This window comes from Camelus bactrianus, chromosome 2, assembly GCF_048773025.1.
Source record: "Camelus bactrianus isolate YW-2024 breed Bactrian camel chromosome 2, ASM4877302v1, whole genome shotgun sequence".
NCBI classification, from domain to species: domain Eukaryota; kingdom Metazoa; phylum Chordata; class Mammalia; order Artiodactyla; family Camelidae; genus Camelus; species Camelus bactrianus.
In genome coordinates, this window is record NC_133540.1 from 134,667,564 (window position 1) to 134,686,742 (window position 19,179).

At 51.4% G+C, this 19,179-nt stretch overlaps 1 protein-coding gene across 5 annotated transcripts in view; it reads right to left on the reverse strand.

Moving 5' to 3' along the window:
* Positions 1-19,179, reverse strand: part of HTT (huntingtin) — a 123,361-nt gene that overhangs the window by 55,550 nt on the left and 48,632 nt on the right. For 3 of the 5 annotated variants that reach the window (XM_074351387.1, XM_074351373.1, XM_074351395.1), the window contains 15 exons: positions 18,855-18,966; positions 18,461-18,598; positions 17,509-17,667; positions 17,320-17,417; positions 16,091-16,230; positions 15,104-15,167; positions 14,771-14,871; positions 12,411-12,557; positions 10,541-10,661; positions 9,057-9,133; positions 7,919-8,097; positions 6,666-6,868; positions 4,805-4,931; positions 3,338-3,465; positions 296-406 (listed from right to left, as the gene is read on the reverse strand). In XM_074351387.1, coding sequence (XP_074207488.1) covers positions 296-406; positions 3,338-3,465; positions 4,805-4,931; positions 6,666-6,868; positions 7,919-8,097; positions 9,057-9,133; positions 10,541-10,661; positions 12,411-12,557; positions 14,771-14,871; positions 15,104-15,167; positions 16,091-16,230; positions 17,320-17,417; positions 17,509-17,667; positions 18,461-18,598; positions 18,855-18,966 — 1,905 coding nt within the window. The remainder of the gene's footprint in view (positions 1-295; positions 407-3,337; positions 3,466-4,804; positions 4,932-6,665; positions 6,869-7,918; positions 8,098-9,056; positions 9,134-10,540; positions 10,662-12,410; positions 12,558-14,770; positions 14,872-15,103; positions 15,168-16,090; positions 16,231-17,319; positions 17,418-17,508; positions 17,668-18,460; positions 18,599-18,854; positions 18,967-19,179) is intronic. The other 2 variants (XM_074351381.1, XM_074351403.1) reach the window with 1 other exon arrangement.

The window sequence follows — 19,179 nt, forward strand, 5'->3', positions numbered from 1 at the left end:
TAGACTGCTCTGAGCTCTCCAGGTGCGAAGGTCCAGTAAGATGAAGGACTCTGTCAGCAGGTTTCTAAACCCACCAATTTTTAAATTTCACTGGGTCTGAGCTGATATACAGAAAACAGTGAAAACAGGACACAGAGAGAAATCCCCGCCCCAGTCTGAGGCCAAGAGCAGGATCAGACCCGGGCGCCAGAGCTGCAGGCCCCGCCTTCCCAACACGCCAGGATGACGCGGCCCCCGCAGGGCCCCACGCCAAGTGCGGCAGCAGCAGCTCGGCGAGGAGAAGCCAAGCACCAACCTTCCCGATGTCCTGCAGAGTCGCCAGCTCGAGGACCTGAGAGAGGACATCCAAGGCAGAGCGCAGAAACCCCCCGAACTTCTCGGTGCTGCTCTGAAGATCCAAGGTGACCTTGGGAAGGTGGAGGGAGAGAAGGAACACGCGGTCACTGGCTGGGTCGCACTCTGGCCACATGAGACAGACGAACGCTATTCGCTGCCGGGGTGGGGGGTGGGGGTCCGCCGGGCAGCCCAGCGCTCACCACCAGGGCTTCCTGTTTGTTCTGAGCACTGGGAAAAGGCCTTGGAAGGGAAATGACTCTTCCGTAATAGCTGTATGAAAGCTCTTTTCATGGGCACCTTCCAGCTTATACTGACACCTCTGAAAGAAAGAATTCCTAAGCTTCTATCATAACGAGAAAAAAAGTGTCAACATCCATCATAATCAGTACCTGACCAGCAGCACATGGCAAACACAAGGGTCACGTCCTACTCCACGCACATCAGGGCCCCTGGGGCGTCCTGTCTAACTCAGGCGCCGCCTTTCAGTCTGGCCACAACAAAATACTAAATCAGTCTTAAGACGTACAAAGCCGCGCCTCTGAGGGACCCAGCCTCACTGAACTGCGCAGAGATTTCCCCACTTAGCAGACGGAGGGTAGGGTCAGGTCCAGAGGCACCGTATGTAAGAAGGGTGAGGGGAGGGACTGACTGAAAATAAACACTGCAAAAACCCTACAAAACACCACAACAAATAGAAAGGAATTCGCTCACGGAAATAAAACCGACTCGCTCAGGATGAAAGAGAGAAACACTTTCCAGGCAAAGAGAGAGGAAAGCAGGCAAGCGGCGGCACAGAGAGAACGTGGAAGTGGTCTCAAGCCTGCGGCCACGCCGAGGCAGGCCAAGGAGCAGGGCACCCAGGAGGGAGACCCTGAAGACCCGGGGCGGGCTGCGGCTGGACGCCGTCTCCCGGGGAGGCGGGGGGGGGGTCACCTCCAGGGGCACAGGATGATAGTGAGGAGGGCGGCAAGAGAGCATGGGCGGGGCCTTTCCTGAACAGCAGAGGGAGAACGAGGACCAGAGGGTCTGAGGAGAGCCAAGAAGGGCTTGGAGCCCAAGGAGACAAACCAGGGGAGTATGAGAGGCTGACGGGGCCTGAGGAGTGTGAGAGAGGCGGGAGGCCAACGGGAGCAGAAGAGCTGACGGGGGTGGGGGCAGCCTCGGTGTGCCAGCAGCTTTCTGCACCACACCCCGTCCGGAAGCCGCCTGCCCACCCGGGGACACAGGAGGCACAGGGCCGAGGGGGACCCGAGAACGTGAAGAGGCTCAGCTGGAGCCCAGGCCCTCGGGGGGGAAGCGGTGACGGGGGGAAATGACAGAGGGGCGCTGCAGGCCCCAGAACTGACGATGACGAAGTTGAAAACAGGTGGACGAGAAACACCTTCTCTGTGTGGGGTTTTAAACACACCCTCCTCTACTCGGGGGCTGACATGAGAAGCATCCAGCTAAACAGGCCTTCAAATCTGTGAAATGCAGTTGAAGATTTTTATCTTTCAAAGTTATCTATATCCTTCAGAAAAGCCAGATAAACTTCATAAATGGTTTAAAAAATTTTAGATGTATCTATTAGTAACCAAAAAAAACAAAAACAAAAAACAAAAAAAGATGACTGAGTCACATTTATAAAGAAACGTGCAAAACCTATGTGAGGCAATCTTTTAAAATTATTTTTTAAATCCTTTAAATTTCATGTGCTTCTGAGGCACATACAAGAAGTTTTCAGGATACAAAAAAAGCACCTCACACTTAATACTTCATTAAGATAGATTTAGCATCGAAGGTATCAGTTCTCCCTAAATTAATCTACAAATTTAATACAATCTCCACGGAAATACCCTCAGAATTCTTTGGAATTAGATAAGCTTATTCTAGTGTTCACATGCAAAAATAAATAAAAATATCCTGGAAAATGCTAAAGAAAATGGGGTATCTAATCGCCTCAAAAATACACTGTGAAGCTACAATAATCAGAAAGTGTGCTTCTAGTGGATGGACAGATGGACAGACTGACACAGCAAAGCAGTAAATGAAACTGCAGAACAGTGAGAAGTCAGTGCGTGATAAAGGCAGCGCTCCAAACCGGTCAGTGCTGGAAACGGATGACGTGGGGCACCGTGCAGGGGCAGCCAGTCAGGAGCTGGGAAAGAATTAAGTGAGCACATACTTCACATCTGACGTAAATCACAGACAGTAAACTTTCCACTTACAAAAATGGAATGGGATTGAAAAACGAAAAGCCCTAAAAGAAGCCACGAGGGCCTGCCTGACTCACCCAGGGGAGAAAGCCCTCCAAGAAGCCACGAGGGCCTGCCTGACTCACCCGGGGGAGAAAGCCCTACGCACAGAACTGCCCACGCGCCGCTGTCCCGCCAGAGACCTGCTCGCAGGCTGGCCCCGGGGCGCCTGGGCGCCTGGGACCTCGGCCAGTAAACGTCCCACACTGACAGCCAATGTCCCCTGGCAAGCAGGCGGTTCACAGCGCCTGGACCGTGTGAATAAATGGCGGCTGACTAAGCACGCACTCCCTCGGCGTGCATTCGGGTGAGCCTGGGTGTGCGGGCAGAGGGGCCTCTGTAACCTGCACGTGGCAGCGTTTCCGTAGCTGGGGGACAAGTGTGCTCCATGCGGCCCTCGCGGGGGAGACTGCTCCAGACCCCGCCCAGGTCGCCTCCCCCAGGTGTGGCTGTGTCCTCATCACAGTGCTGAAGAGTCAGAGCTGTGGGTCCTTCTAGTGGGTCCCTGCATGTCGGGCAGTCACGCGGCGCCCAGACACAGCACCGCCAAGCCATAAAGGGCTCATCTTGCCAATGAAAATCCTAAATTTTTGTGTGATGGAAGCGACGTAAACAAAGCTGAAAGGTGAAGTTGAGAAAACTGACTCACATCCCAAAGGCCTAAGTTACTTATCTGTATGTATGTGTGTCACCTACAAATCCTAAGAAAAACATCAACAAGCCTTTGAAATGTGTGAACGAGCATCTTTTTATAAAAGAACCAGTACCTTGTAGTTTGCGTGAGTAGCTTTCAGGACATCGTGCAATTTGAGGTACGAAGGAAGGTGATAGAAACTCCCCAGTGATGAGGACTTGTTTGCTGTGACAGGTCCTGGGGTATCAGATTGTCGAGAGGCTTTAAAAACACGTACACACAGAAAATAAATTTTTACATCAAAAGCAAACACTCACCAAGTTTAAAAGAGAATTACTGGCAATAATGATTTACAAAGTATTCTAGTGGAAAAAAACTCGAATTTTTCCTCTGACTTTTGATTAATCAGAAGTAACAAGAAGCTGACTAACAAGCATAAGCAGATTCTGAGTGCCTCCCCAAAAATGCTAAAATGAAGTACGAAGAGGAAAGCCGTGTGATGCTAGCGTCTGGCTGCCGGTTCGTGAGTCTGAGGAACAGCCAACTCAGTGGCCTCCGGTCCATCTCAAGACCGCTCGGAGCGCAAGGCGCCCAGGGGCACAGGGGGCCGACCCCCGGCCCGCTGAGGTCACGGGCCCTGCGAGCACCACAGGGAGGAGTGGGCGTGGCCTGACACCGTACGGGTGCACACGGCACCATTAAGCGGATACTAAACATTAAGTGCCACGCGCTACGTGAGGCTCTGAAGACTCGGGATTTGGAGCCATTCGTTTGCTAAGCCACCAGCACGGGGACCGGGCACACGCTGGTAACTGCATTTGTAAGGCTCTGAAGCTCTTTAGCTGGTAAATCTCCCACCAGCACCGTCGTCAGTCCTTGGAAAACGGCGTCTTTTAAAAGCGTTAACACAAACGCTCTACAAGCAGAAGGGACGCAAGTCGCAAGTCGCGTCCGGCCCCGGCACTGAGATGGGCGTGGTGGGGAGGAGCCCAGCCGGGCGTGGTCACCTCCTGCTCGGCCCTGCCGTCCCCGTGCGCCTCAAGAGCAGCACAGACCGCGTGACCGCAGTCACACCGCACTCTGGCCCCCTCTGTTCTGAGATGCTCCCCTCCAAGCATCCGAGAGCCTCCAGGTTCCTCTCACTCGGCTGGTCGTGTCCCCACTGTGCTGCCCCCAGCCCTCCCGAAGGCACACCGTCCACTCGCCGTTTCAGGGTTCTCCACGCATCAGAATCAACAATTTCACCCGCCACGTCTACCCCACCCGCCTTCCTGAAAGCAGAGCACCTCCCACCCCGTCCTGCGGTGAGGTGAGGGGAGGAGGCGGCCAGCGAGCTCCTTGCTGTGGCCGGACGCCTGCACTCCTGGGACCCCTTGTGAGCAAGTGACAGGGGCACTAAAAACGCGGTCTGTACACACTCAGTAAACTAACATTCACTATCTGAAACCAGACCTGGGAAACCACGTCCCTGGCCTCACTGTGTATTTTATTTCCCCAGGCCAACCAGTTACTATATTGACCCTGACGTGAGCATAAGCTTCAGGTCTCAATTTCCACACTACAAATGGTGCCCCACCCCTCTCCTCGCCACGCCACGCACCTGGACTGGCCTCACCACCTTTCCTGGGGCTCACGGGCACAGACGGCGGCTCCCCAGCCTCCTTCTCTTTCCCCTTCCGCCGGATTGGACTCAGAGAAGGGGGGTTGGTCAGAGACGGCAGGGCGGCCTGAAACGGAAAACACCGGCTGTGAAGGGTGCGCACCCAGCGCAGGGCTGAGCACCGCGGCACGCGGCACGCGGGCCGCCACGCGCGGGGAAGAACCGGCCCACGCACCTCACCTCCCACCTGGAAGCCAGCTCGGTCTGCACCCCGAGCCCACGGCCACGGAGCTCGGCCACCGCGTGCACACCACCCCCTCCAAGCCCTGCAGCGGTGGCGGCAGGCTCCAGGCGCCGTGGTGTGAAAGGAACCCAACGTTTTAAACTCCGCTTTTCAAACGAGTTAACAGGAAAGCTTGGTGGCATGTGAATTACACTGTAACTGTGTGATGTAAATGACGCTGTTCAAAAAAAAAAAGGCCACCGCAGTGGTCCAAATGCTACACTCCACCAGCCTGGAGCAGAGCAGGGACGGGGAACACAGAAGAGTGTGTTCACATGTGTGTCCACAGATGTCTGTGCGTGTGCACATCAGCACGTGGGCTTTTCTGTGAGATGCTCCGAAGGGAACACAAAGAACGTGGTGGGCAAAATGGAGAGCTGTGACGGCTCTCATCCCCCAGCTTGACAAACACAAAGCGGGGGATCCCAGGGGCAGGCGCCAGCTGGGGAGGGGGGGACGGGGGGAGCCCAGGCTGGAGCCCATGTGAGATCCCTCCAAGGAGAAGCGCCCAGTGGCAGCTGGCCACACCGGCCGGCGCTGCAAGGACAGGCTGGGGTCTCCGACTGTCAGGTTGTGAGGGCCGGAGAGCAGACCTGACTACCTGGGGCTGCCCAGTCCCCCCGGGAGCACTCTCTGCACGTGGCTGGCTAAGTCTAAATCTCATGACAATTAAACAGAATGACAAGTTCAGTTCCTCAGTTGCACTGGCCACATGTCACGTGCTCGGCTGCCACCCGTCCTGGCTGGTGCAGACAGAATGCTCCCACCCCTACAGGGCGGGGCTGGAGGTGCTGGCCTGGAGCTTGGGGAGAGAGGGGGCGTGAGTGGTGGGCAGGAGGACCAGCCCAGGAAGCATAAGGCGGCAGAGGCAACCAGGAAGCCAACCAGAGAGAACGTCTTGGCACAGGAGGGGGTCCTGAGGGACGCATGGGTGCTGAGATGGCACACCCATGAGACCCAAAGGTGGGCGTGGCAGGGAGAGCTGCCGTGGAGAGCAGTGGCAGCAGTCGGGCCAGCAGGGGTTAGGGAATGTACGGCCGAAGCAATGGACAGAGGCTGTGCAACGAAGGTCGGTGTTGGGGAAGTGCGATGCTGACTCGGGTGTAAGCGGGAGACTGGAGGGCAGCGGGAGGAGCAGCCGAGTCAGAGGAGAGCTCTCAGGGCGGAAGAGACAGGAGAGAGTCGGCACACACACAAGGGGGCCCGTCCACCTAAAGCTCACTGTGCAGTTGCCATGTGTTCTCAAGCTGACACTACTGAACTGCACGTCAGAGAAAGGCAAAACTGTTGGCCAGCATTGCAGGAGAGAGCAAATGAGATACCTAGCCAGCAACTTCAGCTCTGCGTTCGGGGCCCACACTCAGAGTCTCCGAGCAAAGTCAGGATCCCTCTCAGAGGTGACAGTGAGTGACAGATGACACCAAAAGGGCTACAAACTGGATAAGCACATCTGGTGTTCAATCCAGTGTCAAGACAAGAGCCATGTTGTTCACTTACAGCAAAAGAGAGTAAGGAAGGGTGTCTGGAAGCCCGTGGCGCCACCCGGAGAATTAAACCAGCTGCTGAGTAAGAAGTTACCTTGATCGCCGGTCCAGGAGCCACATCGTCCAGGACGTGCGCACAGATATTAAGCACCTTCAGCAGGTGGGAGAAGAGCTGCTCCACCACGGGTACCAAGGCCCGGTCACCCAGAGCCGGCCAGGCCTCCTCCTGCTTGGTGGCTGCAGGGCTGGCCTCTTCTTCAGAGGTCCACGAACTTCTCAGAGACCTGGGGGCACTGGCTGTGACACAGGAACATACGTTACTCCCGGCTCCGCGGCGAGAGGACGTGAGCCATTCAGACCCACCAGCGCTGAGAGTCTGCTGGACACCTCTGCCTGGGGGCCCACTGATTCCTCGGTTTCAACGGTTCCCAATTTCTGTGTGTGTCCCCACCACACACCCACCCAGGATGTGACAGAGGCCTCCGGAGCTTTACAACCAAGGTCGAGCTGGTGAGCCAGGCCCAATGCTGCCTGTTTCACTCTCTCAGTTGGTCTCTTCCCACAGTTCCACAGCCACTGCCTCGCTCAGACTCTCAGTCTTCCTCAACCACGGCACTAACCCCCTGCGTTCCCTACCTTCCTCCTCCAGCCCGCGCTCACGTCAGCCGAGTCATCCGACTGTTAGTCCCTTCCGTGAAGTTCCCCAATGACCTCCCACAGCAAACAGACTAAGTTCTCACTGGTGGAGACTGGCGACATCCCCAACCCCCTCAACTGCCACGGGCCCTCCCTCACCAGCCACTTTTTTCATCCTAGTCCTCGTCCTCATGTGGCATGCAAACTGACGTGCAGCCCTCAAATGCCACACACCTTTTTCACGTCTCCAGCCTTCACACAAGCTGTACCCTCTGTGCGGGGCGCCCTTTGCTGCCCACCCGTGAGTCTCACGTCCCGCCCCAGCCCCCTGCCACTCCCTGCCGCTGCACTTCCGCTCACGGCGGCCCTACAAACCTACCTTCCCCTCGAGAAGGCAGCCCTCACACCACACCCTCTTACGGCTCCAGTACCCAAGACAGTTCCTGGCACACGGTGCCCACCAAACTGCAATCAGAAGTGAGCCGGCCTACCACTAACTGCGGGGCGCAACTGGGGAGGGGCTACTTTAAAATGCTGGGCACAGAAGAGCTGCCTACAGTCCACACTTACACAAGTCGGCAGCGTCTGAAATTTTGGACGACAGGAACAAGCCGCCACTGGCAACGACCTCAGTACTTGTCCTCCACGTACTCGTCACCCCCACCCCGCAGTGGGAAACCTGCCATCCCTGCTTCAGCGCAGCGCCAGTACCTGCAAGCAGGTTCCCAGCCAAAATCAAAGCATCCTGATGCGCCGAGAGGTCCAGCGGGAACCAGGCTGACGAGAGCAGGGTAAGGATCACGGTGACCATCCCGACAGTGCAGCTCTTCCTAGACTCGTCGGAGGCGCTCAGCGGGGGCACTCTAGGGGCAGACATTCGCACGGTCCAACTACAGAACACATGTTAAGCGAACAGTCTTGCTTCCTCTTATGACCCAAATAGAAGGCACTGCACTGTTCATACCAGCTCATAAAGAGGTTTTACTGTGGTTAACTAACACCTTTTCTATGACCACAGCTCCGTAAGTGTCATTTAAGAAAGGAAATCAGGTAGCAGATCTGATTAAAAGTATTACAACTGTTTACTCTGATAACCTTTTAACTTTCTCTAAGTTTTGACTTGGCACATTTTACTCCAACATCAAAGTTGCTTGGAAGTCAGGTCTAACGTGGGGTCTACGACCCATGCAAGTGCTCGCTGACTCCCAGACGGAGTGCAGGCCACTTCCAGCAAGGTCGGCTGGCCACGCACTGACACGCGCGCGATCTGCAGTTTTCCTTCCGAATGTGACGGTGAGTTCCTAAGTTTTCCGCAGTCATCAGTACACATGTGGAAGCCGGCTCCTTAAAGCTGCAGGAGACTCAAGATCACTCTGCAGACGTGCTAGGGCTGTCTACTGGAAGAGAACCATTTTTACAAGGAAACTGCTGCCGTAGTACCACAGCGCCTACACTACACTCCTACAGCTGATCAAGATTTTGAATGTCAGGTCACATTTGAGCTTAAACAAAAAATGATTCTAAACTTTTAATACACAGTGGAATCAAGCCAATCAGAAAAATCTTTTGCCAGCATATACAAATTCCTTTAAACGAACCTGCAAATCACACCTTCAAAATCCTCCAAAATGCCTAGAAGTGAGTATCTGACATCGATTAGGAGCACAACTAATTCAGCATTTCCCAACAGCTCCTATCACTAGTTTCCCACACAACTAATAGGGCAGAGGCAAGTATACCACTAAGGATTTTCCCAAAAGGTCAAACTGATCAAAGATTTAATAAGAAACGGCTCCCCAGAACTGCCCCACGTTGCCGTAGACGGCCGCGCGCCGAGGGAAGTACATACCCGCAGTGCCAGCCTAGGCTCCAAACGCACACTGGGAAGGCGGCGGAGAGAAGACACAAAGCTTCGCAGCATCCAAACTGAAGAGAGCAAGGATAAAACCACAGCCAAACGACAAAAAGGGTTTATTAAATTGAACCCCCTTTTCCCTTTACAGAAAGCACAAACAATGAAAACGAAACTGAGAGCTATACACGACGACAGGGAATCCGCCCTCCCACAGCCCAAACGCGTGCCTTCCAAGGCACGGCTGGACAACGGAGACACGGGTTACAGACCAGTGAAGTCAGCGCCTTCGCCTGGAACTCAGTCGTCATCCTGTGCCACCCCTGCCCGCACCACCCTTCCTCCCTCTGCCCGGTCTGTGCCTGCGCTCACGCTAACGTCCCTCTCCCTGACCAGACCGCAGGGACCACTAGGGCAGGGACCTTCTCTGCTTTTACATCCCAAGCCTAAAACGGCATCTGACACGAGTGGGCCACGATGAACACAAACAAGTAGAGTTTGTGGTATTTTGAACAAATCAAGGGAAGACCGAACTACAGAGAGCCCAAACCATGTTTAGGTGTGAAAGACTCTTACATATTCATTAAGACACTCTAGTCATCAGTTTCTGAGTTTTTACAACATGCAAGCATTTCCTCTGTCACGTAAGATAAACGACAAGGTTTAACCTGGTAATCGGCAAATCAGCACTACTTTTGTGTAACCTCCTTTTTTCCTGATTATGAAAGTTACACTTGTTCATTTTAGAAAATTTGCGAATATCTGAAAAACATAACCATTCATAATCCTAAACCTTACTTTGGTAATTTTCTGCCGATCATTTTCCTGAGCCTGTGAGAAACGTATACATGTGAACATTGTTCTTCACGACTGAGGTCTGCTTGCATGTAAGCACAGGTTTGTGTTGTGCCTTTTCACTCGATGTTACAGCCCAGGTTACCTCTCCACAGACTGTTAAAAAGTCTGCAAAGCATCATTTAACAGCTGCACAGTAAACACACGCCTACGTTTACAGAATCAGTCACAACCGGAACTTACTCGTTCTTAGATTCTTGGACATTATGATTCTTTTGTAATTTCAGCATCATAAGTAATGATACAGATAATCAAGCAAAACAAAAATCTTTGTTGGCATTTCTGATTTCTCCCCCTTGGTGTGTGTTATAAAGTCCCTGAATCATATATATTAGAGAGATTTTAAACTTCTGATATATTACCAATTCAGATTACGGTAGTTTTTTTCACTTTTACGTCTTCCTAGATCGGCTGAATTTTTTCACAATGAGCACATATTACTTTAATAATCAGGAAAAAAAACAGTTGTTTCCATCCCCACTGGAATAAACCGGGGCTCTGTTCACAGACGCGCAGCTTCTCGGTCAGCCACACTCGTAAGAGCCCTAACAGCGTCCTGCCATGACGAACGGGCCCCACACACCGCCGGGGGTCAGCCTCGCCGAGACCAGCCAGAGGAGACTTACTGTGAGCGCTCTCGTGGTCGACGTGACTAGTTCATGAGACACTGCTGCGATAACTCTCGAAAGGTTATTTTCCACAGTGACATCTGCTATGCTCGGTAGTAAGTTATAGCCTCTATATATTCTGACGAGAGAAACATGGAGACTTGAAATCTACTGAAGTTTATGACATTTTCAAAATTCAAACGGCATTTAGAGTTTTAAGATTAAAGGCCACAAGAAGTTAAAGCAGTCTTGACTTTTACATGAAAGGAAGACTGGAAGTAAGCAAGGTCATCATTCTACAAAAATGGCTGAAGCTGCCGACCCTGCTCCCCCGCAGCCCGCCCCGACGACCGCAGCAGTGCTCTCCCCAGCGGGGCTTCGCCTGCAGTCTCGCTCCAGCCCAAAGCCGCCCATTTCTGAAGCTTCAGCTTAGAAGTCTCGCACCTACTCCCGACCCCGGACTGAGGAAGTCCTTCCCACTGCTGGGCTCCGCCACCTCCCCTGCTCACCCGCAGCGCACGCCCCTTTCAGCCCCTCCTTGCAGTTACATCCAAACTCTCACTCCCCAGCTACACTGATGAAGCCCACGCAGGATGAGAGTTGATGCGCTCTTGTCTCCCTCGGTGCCCGTCCACAAGGCACTCGACACAGAACGCAGGACTCCACTCCACCCTCTCCCACCGACCCCGCGGCAGCAGGCAGAGCTGCATGGCTGGTCCTCGCAGGACTCAGGCAAGGACCCAAGAAACGGCCCAGTGGCAAGAGGGCAGCCCGAGTCTGGGACTGAGAAATTTTTCAAAATAGTAGTTAGTAACCAATTTCAATGAAATATTATACCCATCTCTGTTGGCATCTAAATATTCATTTTCTAAAATGACATTTAGTTAGAAAACAGCAAGCTTGTTGACAAGCAGCCACCCTAAGCGTTGTCAAATTCCTGAGAATGAAATATTCTTACATTGCTTCTGCTTATCTTAAAGAAATATTTATCCTGAATCTTTTCAAAGGGAGAAAATTAGGTTAAAACAAGGGAATTCTCTGAAAAGTTATTTCCTTGTGTTTTTTAAGCAGTCTTTACATTAGCAGAGATGACACCTATTTAGGAAAAGCAGCTTCAAAATTTGACAAGCTAAGTTCTAAATTCAGAAGAAAAGATTAAATGAACATTCCAGCTCACAAAGTCATTTAGTTCAAGTTTTTAAAAAAATTGTCACTCATGAGAAAAAAAGACCATACCAAGCTAATTTTAAAAATAACACTTGAAACAGAGAGAGGTATTTTTAAAAAGGCATAATAGTCTTATTATCACTTCTGCAGCCTTCTTGGCAAACTGAAATTCTAAAGAAAATTATAACTTCCATTAAAACATTTCTGCTCTAATTATTTTTATAATCTATGCCGACTCATCTGGGAATCAGGTAAGAATGGGCTGTGTACAGTCATTTGAAATTGTATTTAAAAGACCCTCACAGAAGATGTGAATAATAATTGCAAATCACTGAACTAGGGGCTAACCCTAAGTAACTCTGATGCGCTTCACAGCCCCTCACCTAGACACTCATGGGCGGGACACAGCCGTGCTCTTCACGGATAGCACAGAGACAGTGGGCGTCTTCACGGACAAGTGCTAGGCAACACACAGCATGAGTGACCTGGTCCTACAGGAAAGTACGCTGTCAGCGTGCACGTGTAACAAACAAACTCGGAGCCTTGTGACGTCCCTGAGGGGTGACTGCGGCTCAGCCTGAACAGAGATGGGGTGGAAGACCCTGAAACAGAGACTTCCTAGCAAGGGAAGACCACCTACCCAAATACCCTCACCCAAAGCTCTTCGTCCAGAGAAGATGGCGTTCAGAGCAGGCCCTCCGGCTCAGCCTCGGGCGCATACCTGGTCACGGTGCTGACGGAGAAGTGGGACGGAGGCTGCACCTCGTGCATGAGAAGCTTCAGGTCAACGCTGCTTTGCTCCCTCGCCACGGCCACCACCGGGTCAGCCTGTCCTTGGTCACACTTGTAGAACAGCTTTGGGACAAGCCTAGCATAAAAGTAAGGTTCATCTACCTCAGAGAGCACAGGAAACCCACCTGTGGGGCACCACCCTTCTGCACCCAGGCGGTTAAGGCTTGAAAGCTCTCTTTCCAATAACCTCATCAGCATCAACAAGCCACCGTCCTCAGGAAGTGCTGAGCACAGAGCACATCTGAATGCCACAGGCTGTCCCTTACTTTTTTGACTGTGTTTGCACGAGTGACCCGCAACTCCCAGGTGGCAAAGCTCCAGCTGAGACCCCCACAGACTAACTGAGCTCCGAGGCAGAATACAGAACAGGAGGGCTCACTTCTGCGAGGGGCACTCCCCGCAGGCTGTGCATGAGTGCACTCACACACCTAACGGTGGTCACGTAACTTGCGGAAACAATCATTTTATCACGTTGGTTTGCAAAGCCCATTAGCTTTAGTTAAAGTCTCCTCCATGAAGACCTGGTCGTAAGCACAATTTTTTTCTAAGGTATAATAAATTACTATCATTCACAGAAAACAGTAAAGACCCAAAATCTCTGATCAGGCAAGTCATCCAAATCCAGTTAAGCACATGAAAAGGTGCACCTCACAAGTCATCAGAGCGAGAAGACAGCAACAACGAACGCTGAAATGACGGCCCCCAAAACGTAACTCTGCTTTTCTCTGAGTAGTTTGATTACAAAGATTTTTATTTCCTGTTTTATATCTTCCCTAAATTTTGTTTTAATGTATTAGTTTTAAAATAGGATAAAAGTCATTTTAAAAAAGAAACACCAATGTCTGCTGAAGCAACAGAACCGTACTGAACTTATTTTGAAACACCTGTTTTGGTGAGAAGACTCGGGCACGATCACACGCTGGCAGTGGGAGTGTGAGATGACACGTTCCTGGAGAGCAACTTCACACTAAGGCATCAAACCTATGAACAGCCACACCTACGTATCCGCCCAAGAGATGCTGCAAACGTACAAAGTCTTCTGGGCAAGGGTTCAAGCAGCACGACTCACAGCAGTCAGAAAGTGGAAATAACAATGTCACTAGGAGTGTCTAAATGAAGTGTCATCCACATGACAGAGCACTATTCAGCAAGAAAGAGAACAGACTGCTGGAGCCTGCTACACAGCGTGGACAAGACCTCAAAAAGCAACCACAGGAGCCGGACAGAAAGCCGTCTGCTCACTGAGTGGTGCCGTTTATAGAAAAAGGCACAGAAGAGCCAGTCTCCGGAGGCAGGAAGCAGATTAGTGGTTGCCTGAGGCTGTGTGGGAACTGGGAGTTACTGCACGCGGGCACAACAGATCTCTCTGGGATTATGGAAATGTTCCAGAATTGGACTGTGGTGAAGATTGCACAACTCTGTATGTTCACCAAAAATCATTGAATTGTACACTTTAAATGGGTGAATTTTAAAGAGATGTAAAATTACACCTCAATAAATCTATTAGGAAAAAACGTCAAAAAGCTGGCTTGGCCTATAATTCCAGGAATTAATACTAAGGAAACAAATCATGTGTAGACATTTATGTATGACAATAGTCACTGAACTATTATTTACAACATGCATTATTTACATCAATAAAAACTTACTATCTGACCAAACAATATATAAAAATTTACCACAACTTCATACTGAAAAAATGGCCACTAACTAAAATTTTTTTCTTAAAGAGCAGTTTCAGCCTTTACTTATCTCGCGCTGTTATGAAACGTCATGCGCTTCAGCACAAAAGTATGAATCCTTGAACACAGGGTGCCGCCCAAACAACAGTGGCAGCTACAACTTCTTTTTTAGGAGAATGTTTCTAACAGGAAGATGCCAACGATATACTAAGAGGAAATTACCAGGTAACGCAGTCACATGTACACCTTGCCCCAACTGTGAGAGATTAACTCGTACCCAGGACGTGCAGCAGAACGCCACCAGCGGCTCTCCCCAGAGGGAGCGCCGAAGCCGACGTCTCTCTCCTCCTCAGTGCTACTCTCTGTATTTCAAAACTGGGGCCATGAAACTTTACTTCGACAACAGGAGGCGAGCACTCTGCTGCTGCTCTTGCTGCCACTTCAGATGACTGTGAGTGAGCAATGCCTTTGCTGACAGTTTCAGGAGTAGCTGAAAGCGAGCTCAAAGCCTCAGCACCGCCCGGGGCCGCTGAGCCGCTCCCTCTTCCACGCGCACGCCTCGCGCACCGGGCAAAGCGTCCCCAAGATGTGAGCCCTTGGCAGATACCTCGTCAATGAAGCCGCGGCGACGTGTCGCACCCTGGGGTCTTCATCCCCGAGCAAGTGGATGACGACGTTATTGAGCACTCGCTCCTGCAGTTTTAGAAACTTTGGAAAGAGAGACAATAAAAACAGATAAAATCTCTGTATTTAACCAAATTTTAGGTCAGATACTTTGGAAAGCCAGTGAGGAAGAACTCAACTCCACTAGTCTTAAATTCACACATAACAACCACAACTCTCATGATCGAAACTGCGAAATAAACCTAAAACAGAATGCATTCTAAGAAGCTCTGCACCACTGGGAAGGTGCGTTCCTGGAAGTTAAAACATAGCTTACCCCGGTGTAATGGTGAGCCCCTCTGTGTAGGCTGTCTGCTTTTGCCTCCAAAAAGCTCACCAACCTAACACAAAAGAACACATTTCACAATGAAACAATTCAGTTACTCGGCAAATGGCCACCGATGGATGGCCTGCAAGACTGACGGAGAGCAAAGGCGCAGGTTGCTGTTAATCCAAGAGCCGTGGAGGGCGGGGTGGGGGGCACTTACTTAAAGGCACAGAGGGACTAACGTTTTCAAACAAGCAGAATTTACATTCCTCTCATAACTGCAGGCTCAGTCAGATATACTCAGTGAACTATTTTTCTTCAAAATGAATATAAACATCTGTTATTTTGAAAGACCCCAAGTGCCCTACAGAATGTTCAGCTCAAACACCCACCAAAGAAGTCAGGGGAGCAGATGGTGGGGAGGGGAGCTGAGACTCGGGCCCTCCCCGCTGACGGGCAGGTCACCCCAGACCCCATGCAGCACGCTGACTTCACGGAGATGTTCCGGGGTTGAAAGGAAATGCCCATGAGGGGCACCCAGCCCAGCCGGGCACATAACAAGTACTCTGTAAGTGGTGGCTTAAAAAACACGAACCTGGACAATAAAGGAAAATTTCCCTTCTGAAAGAAAGCACTGAAAAAAAAACATTCTGAACCAAAACTTACTCTCAGAAAATGAAAAACTGCAAGAATCAGAAGTTACTTTTTAACTGCAACATGATACAAATCAGCAGTCTGACCCACATTCCTTTTAAACAGCAGAAGTGACACAGGCCACGTTATTTTGGATGTCTGAGCTCCTCTTTCCATCCCGTCCCAGAACTTCAGTGACGCCGAGGGCAGAGCCGGGGGGAGGCAGCACCAGCCGCGCAGCCCTGACCCGGACCCGGGGCGCTCGCTCGGCCGCCACCGCTGCCCGCACCTGCTGACCAGCCCTCCAGCTCACAGGTCACACCTCGGAGCAGCTCTGGTCCTGTGACCCCGTGGCTCACTGACCTGAAGTCGATCTCGGCGAGGGTCTCCAGGAGCTCAGTCCTCACCAGCCAGTAGGAGCTGCTCCTCAGGGCGAGCAGGTCGGTGATGAGCTGCAGGCCCCACCGGCTGTAGCTGCTGCCGCAGAGAGCAGCGACGCAGAGCTGCAAGACACGCGGGCGGGCGGGCGGGCGGCTCAGGGGACTCACGACCCTCACACACCCATCCCGTCTTCTTCTAATGGCAGCAGGGATGCTGCACTGCTTCTGCGTCTCAGAAATGTGTCATATCTACTCATCTCAGCAAACATGAGTTTAAAAGTGAGTGAGTGAGTCCCTTTCACACAACTTTTCTTCCTCCCGCTTCTGCCCCTGTCATGGCCCCTCCTCCCAGACACCAACCTCGCAAGCACTGACCAGTGGTAAAGAGGGAGACCGTGCGCCGCATCACTGCCGCTGCTAAACCCAGGACCCGGGACCCGGGACCCGCGCCCCTGCTGATGTCATCGCCACCCGAGCACACAGGCCAGGGCTTCCGCAGCCGCAGCCGTAGCCGTCCCTGCACCCTGAGCACACACATGGGCGGGTCCACATGCGGGCTGACACGTGCTGACACCCGGTCAGCAACTTCACCTGCTGCCGACAGACCTCCCTCTGCTCCAGGACAGACAGACTGACTGCAACCTGGCAAACATTTGGAACTAAGGAACAGTTCTGGCCAGGCCATGAAATTTCAGAAAGGGAAGGTATCCCATAAATTTGGTAATTGTAGGGTTTTTATTTTGATTTTCACTGGTTAATTTTGACTGTTGTTGACGGGTCAGTCGTGATTTATGACCCAACTGGTATATAAAGCTCAGCACGTCACCACACAGAGGATGGAGGCTACTCCGTGACACGAAACAAGGTGAGTACACAGCCCCAGTCTCGCTGTAACTCAGTGTTCTATGGGTCTGAGAGTTGTTTTTTAATTCATCAGGTTTTGCATTTAATGTGAGCAAGATATATTTCTAAATATACCCTTTAGGAAAGGTATATTTCAAACAAGTATTTTGAGAATTATAACTTAAACTAAAGTCTATTAAACTGTTTTGTTGGCAATGTTTTCTTTCTAAGGCTGAGTGGTGGATACACAGATGTTTATCACTGTTTAGAATGTCTGGAAATATTTAATATTAAGCTCCAGTTTTAATAGTAACGCCGGTAAAACTTCCACTCATCAAAGAAATCATTTCCACTAATGATCATGCTCACCCTTACAGCTGTGCAAGCCAACTTGCAAGTAACAGAAGATTCATCCTTCAAAGTTTTCTGCAGCAAAGGAATGCAGTCCGCCAGACAAAATGTGTTTCCTGAGCAGAAGAGCAAGCAACAAGCGCCTTCAGGTCAACCTGAGCTTGAGAATGACATCTAGCGAAGACAACACTGGGCAGTGGCCATTACCCGTCAGAGTCCGAACAGTGCCCATCCAGTCTCCTGCATGGAAGCGTGACCTGCTCAGGATGGAGGAGACGAGGGTCCCACAGAGAATGGCTGTGGCTCCTCTGACCTGTGGGTCTCCGTGGTCGATGTAGTTCAACACGTCTGACACGTACTGCTCGTCTGCGGGGAGAGAGTGCCCAGGCACTGAACCAGTCCCCACCATCAACTTCCCAACTCAGAGGAAAGGCTTAACTCCCAGGGAAGAAAAAGGGCAAGGGTGCAATCCACATCTAGAAAAGACTTGAATACAATAACCACCAGGGGTAAAAAATGTTTTGGGGTTTAAAGATTCTATATTCATCACATTCCTCATATTACTTTGATAGATTATCTGGATTATAATTCCAGACTGTCAGCCAATAATCAAAATTCCAAGATTTCATTTCAAAGAAATGATTCGAGAAACTCAGACTAGTCCACACTCAACCTAATACAAATTCAAAGCACAGGTTTGTCCCCTTGTCCAAAGAGAGAGAGACGAAGAGCAGGCAGGAGGCTAACCTGAGGAGTGCACAGCTTCCCCCCGCCCGACACGTGCGCTGTGGGACGCTGGGCTGCTCCCGCCCCCGCTGGGCCCAGTTCCCAGTTCCCAGTTCCCACTGCCTCTGAGTGCGAACACCTGGCGTGGCTGGCATGCCCCAAAGCATTCTGATTGTACACAATTTGTGCTTCTGGTATAAATCTAATACCAGCTCTTATGTTTCCAGATTTCTATAGATTTGTTGTGTGTTTCAACTAAACATCACATCTATAGGGAGTCCAAGAAGCTGAAAACATCACTGTTTATGTGTTTTCTGGAGAGCTGTAACAGTGCAAATGCCACAATCAACTCAGAAAGCGTACTGCTCTAAACCTAAAACAGTCAAGATGGTTTGAAATCATTTTCACAGCAACGGTTACACTGTTAACATACCAGGGCATTCCACGGTGTCCAGAGGGACTTTATACAGTGTGCTGAAGAAAGACTCGGGGTGAAGGGCCACAGCGGCGCCAACACAGCTGAGCGCCAGCGCCTTCACGCTGACCCTCACGTCCCTGTCCGGAGCCAAGGCTGCAAGAAAACCCATCGGGGTCACCTGTAGCTTCACAGCAGCCAGTACTGAGCTTCCAAATAAACAAAACCGGACCCACTAAACCAGCTGCCCCTCATCCCCTCCCCTCCCCTCCCGTCAGTCAGTGGAAACCAAAGCTCGGCCCCAGATTCTACCCCATCTACTGCAAACACGAGGCACAGAGCTGGTGACCAAGCTGACCTCTGACACCTAAAGGAACTTCCTTCAACTCTGCACCTGCCTTTCTGTACTTACCATTTTTTTCCCCTGTTAGCAAAAACGAAGCAGATAAAAGGCGGACACAGTGGACAAGAGGAGCAGACTCGTCATCAGTGGACTGGCCTATGTCCCCTCTGATGCGGCACGGCTGGAACAGAAACACCAAAGAACCAATACACGTGCTCGCCAGTCCGCCCAGCAGACAGCTCTGGAGCAGCAGCCACACCGGGCGCGCGGGAGGGAAACCCACTTGGCCCACACACGCCCGCCCTCACAGGCACGGCGGGCAGAATTGGACGGGTCACGTGGGCTGTGTACGGATGAGCTCAGCGGTTAGAGAGGGAGCACCGGACAGGAGCAC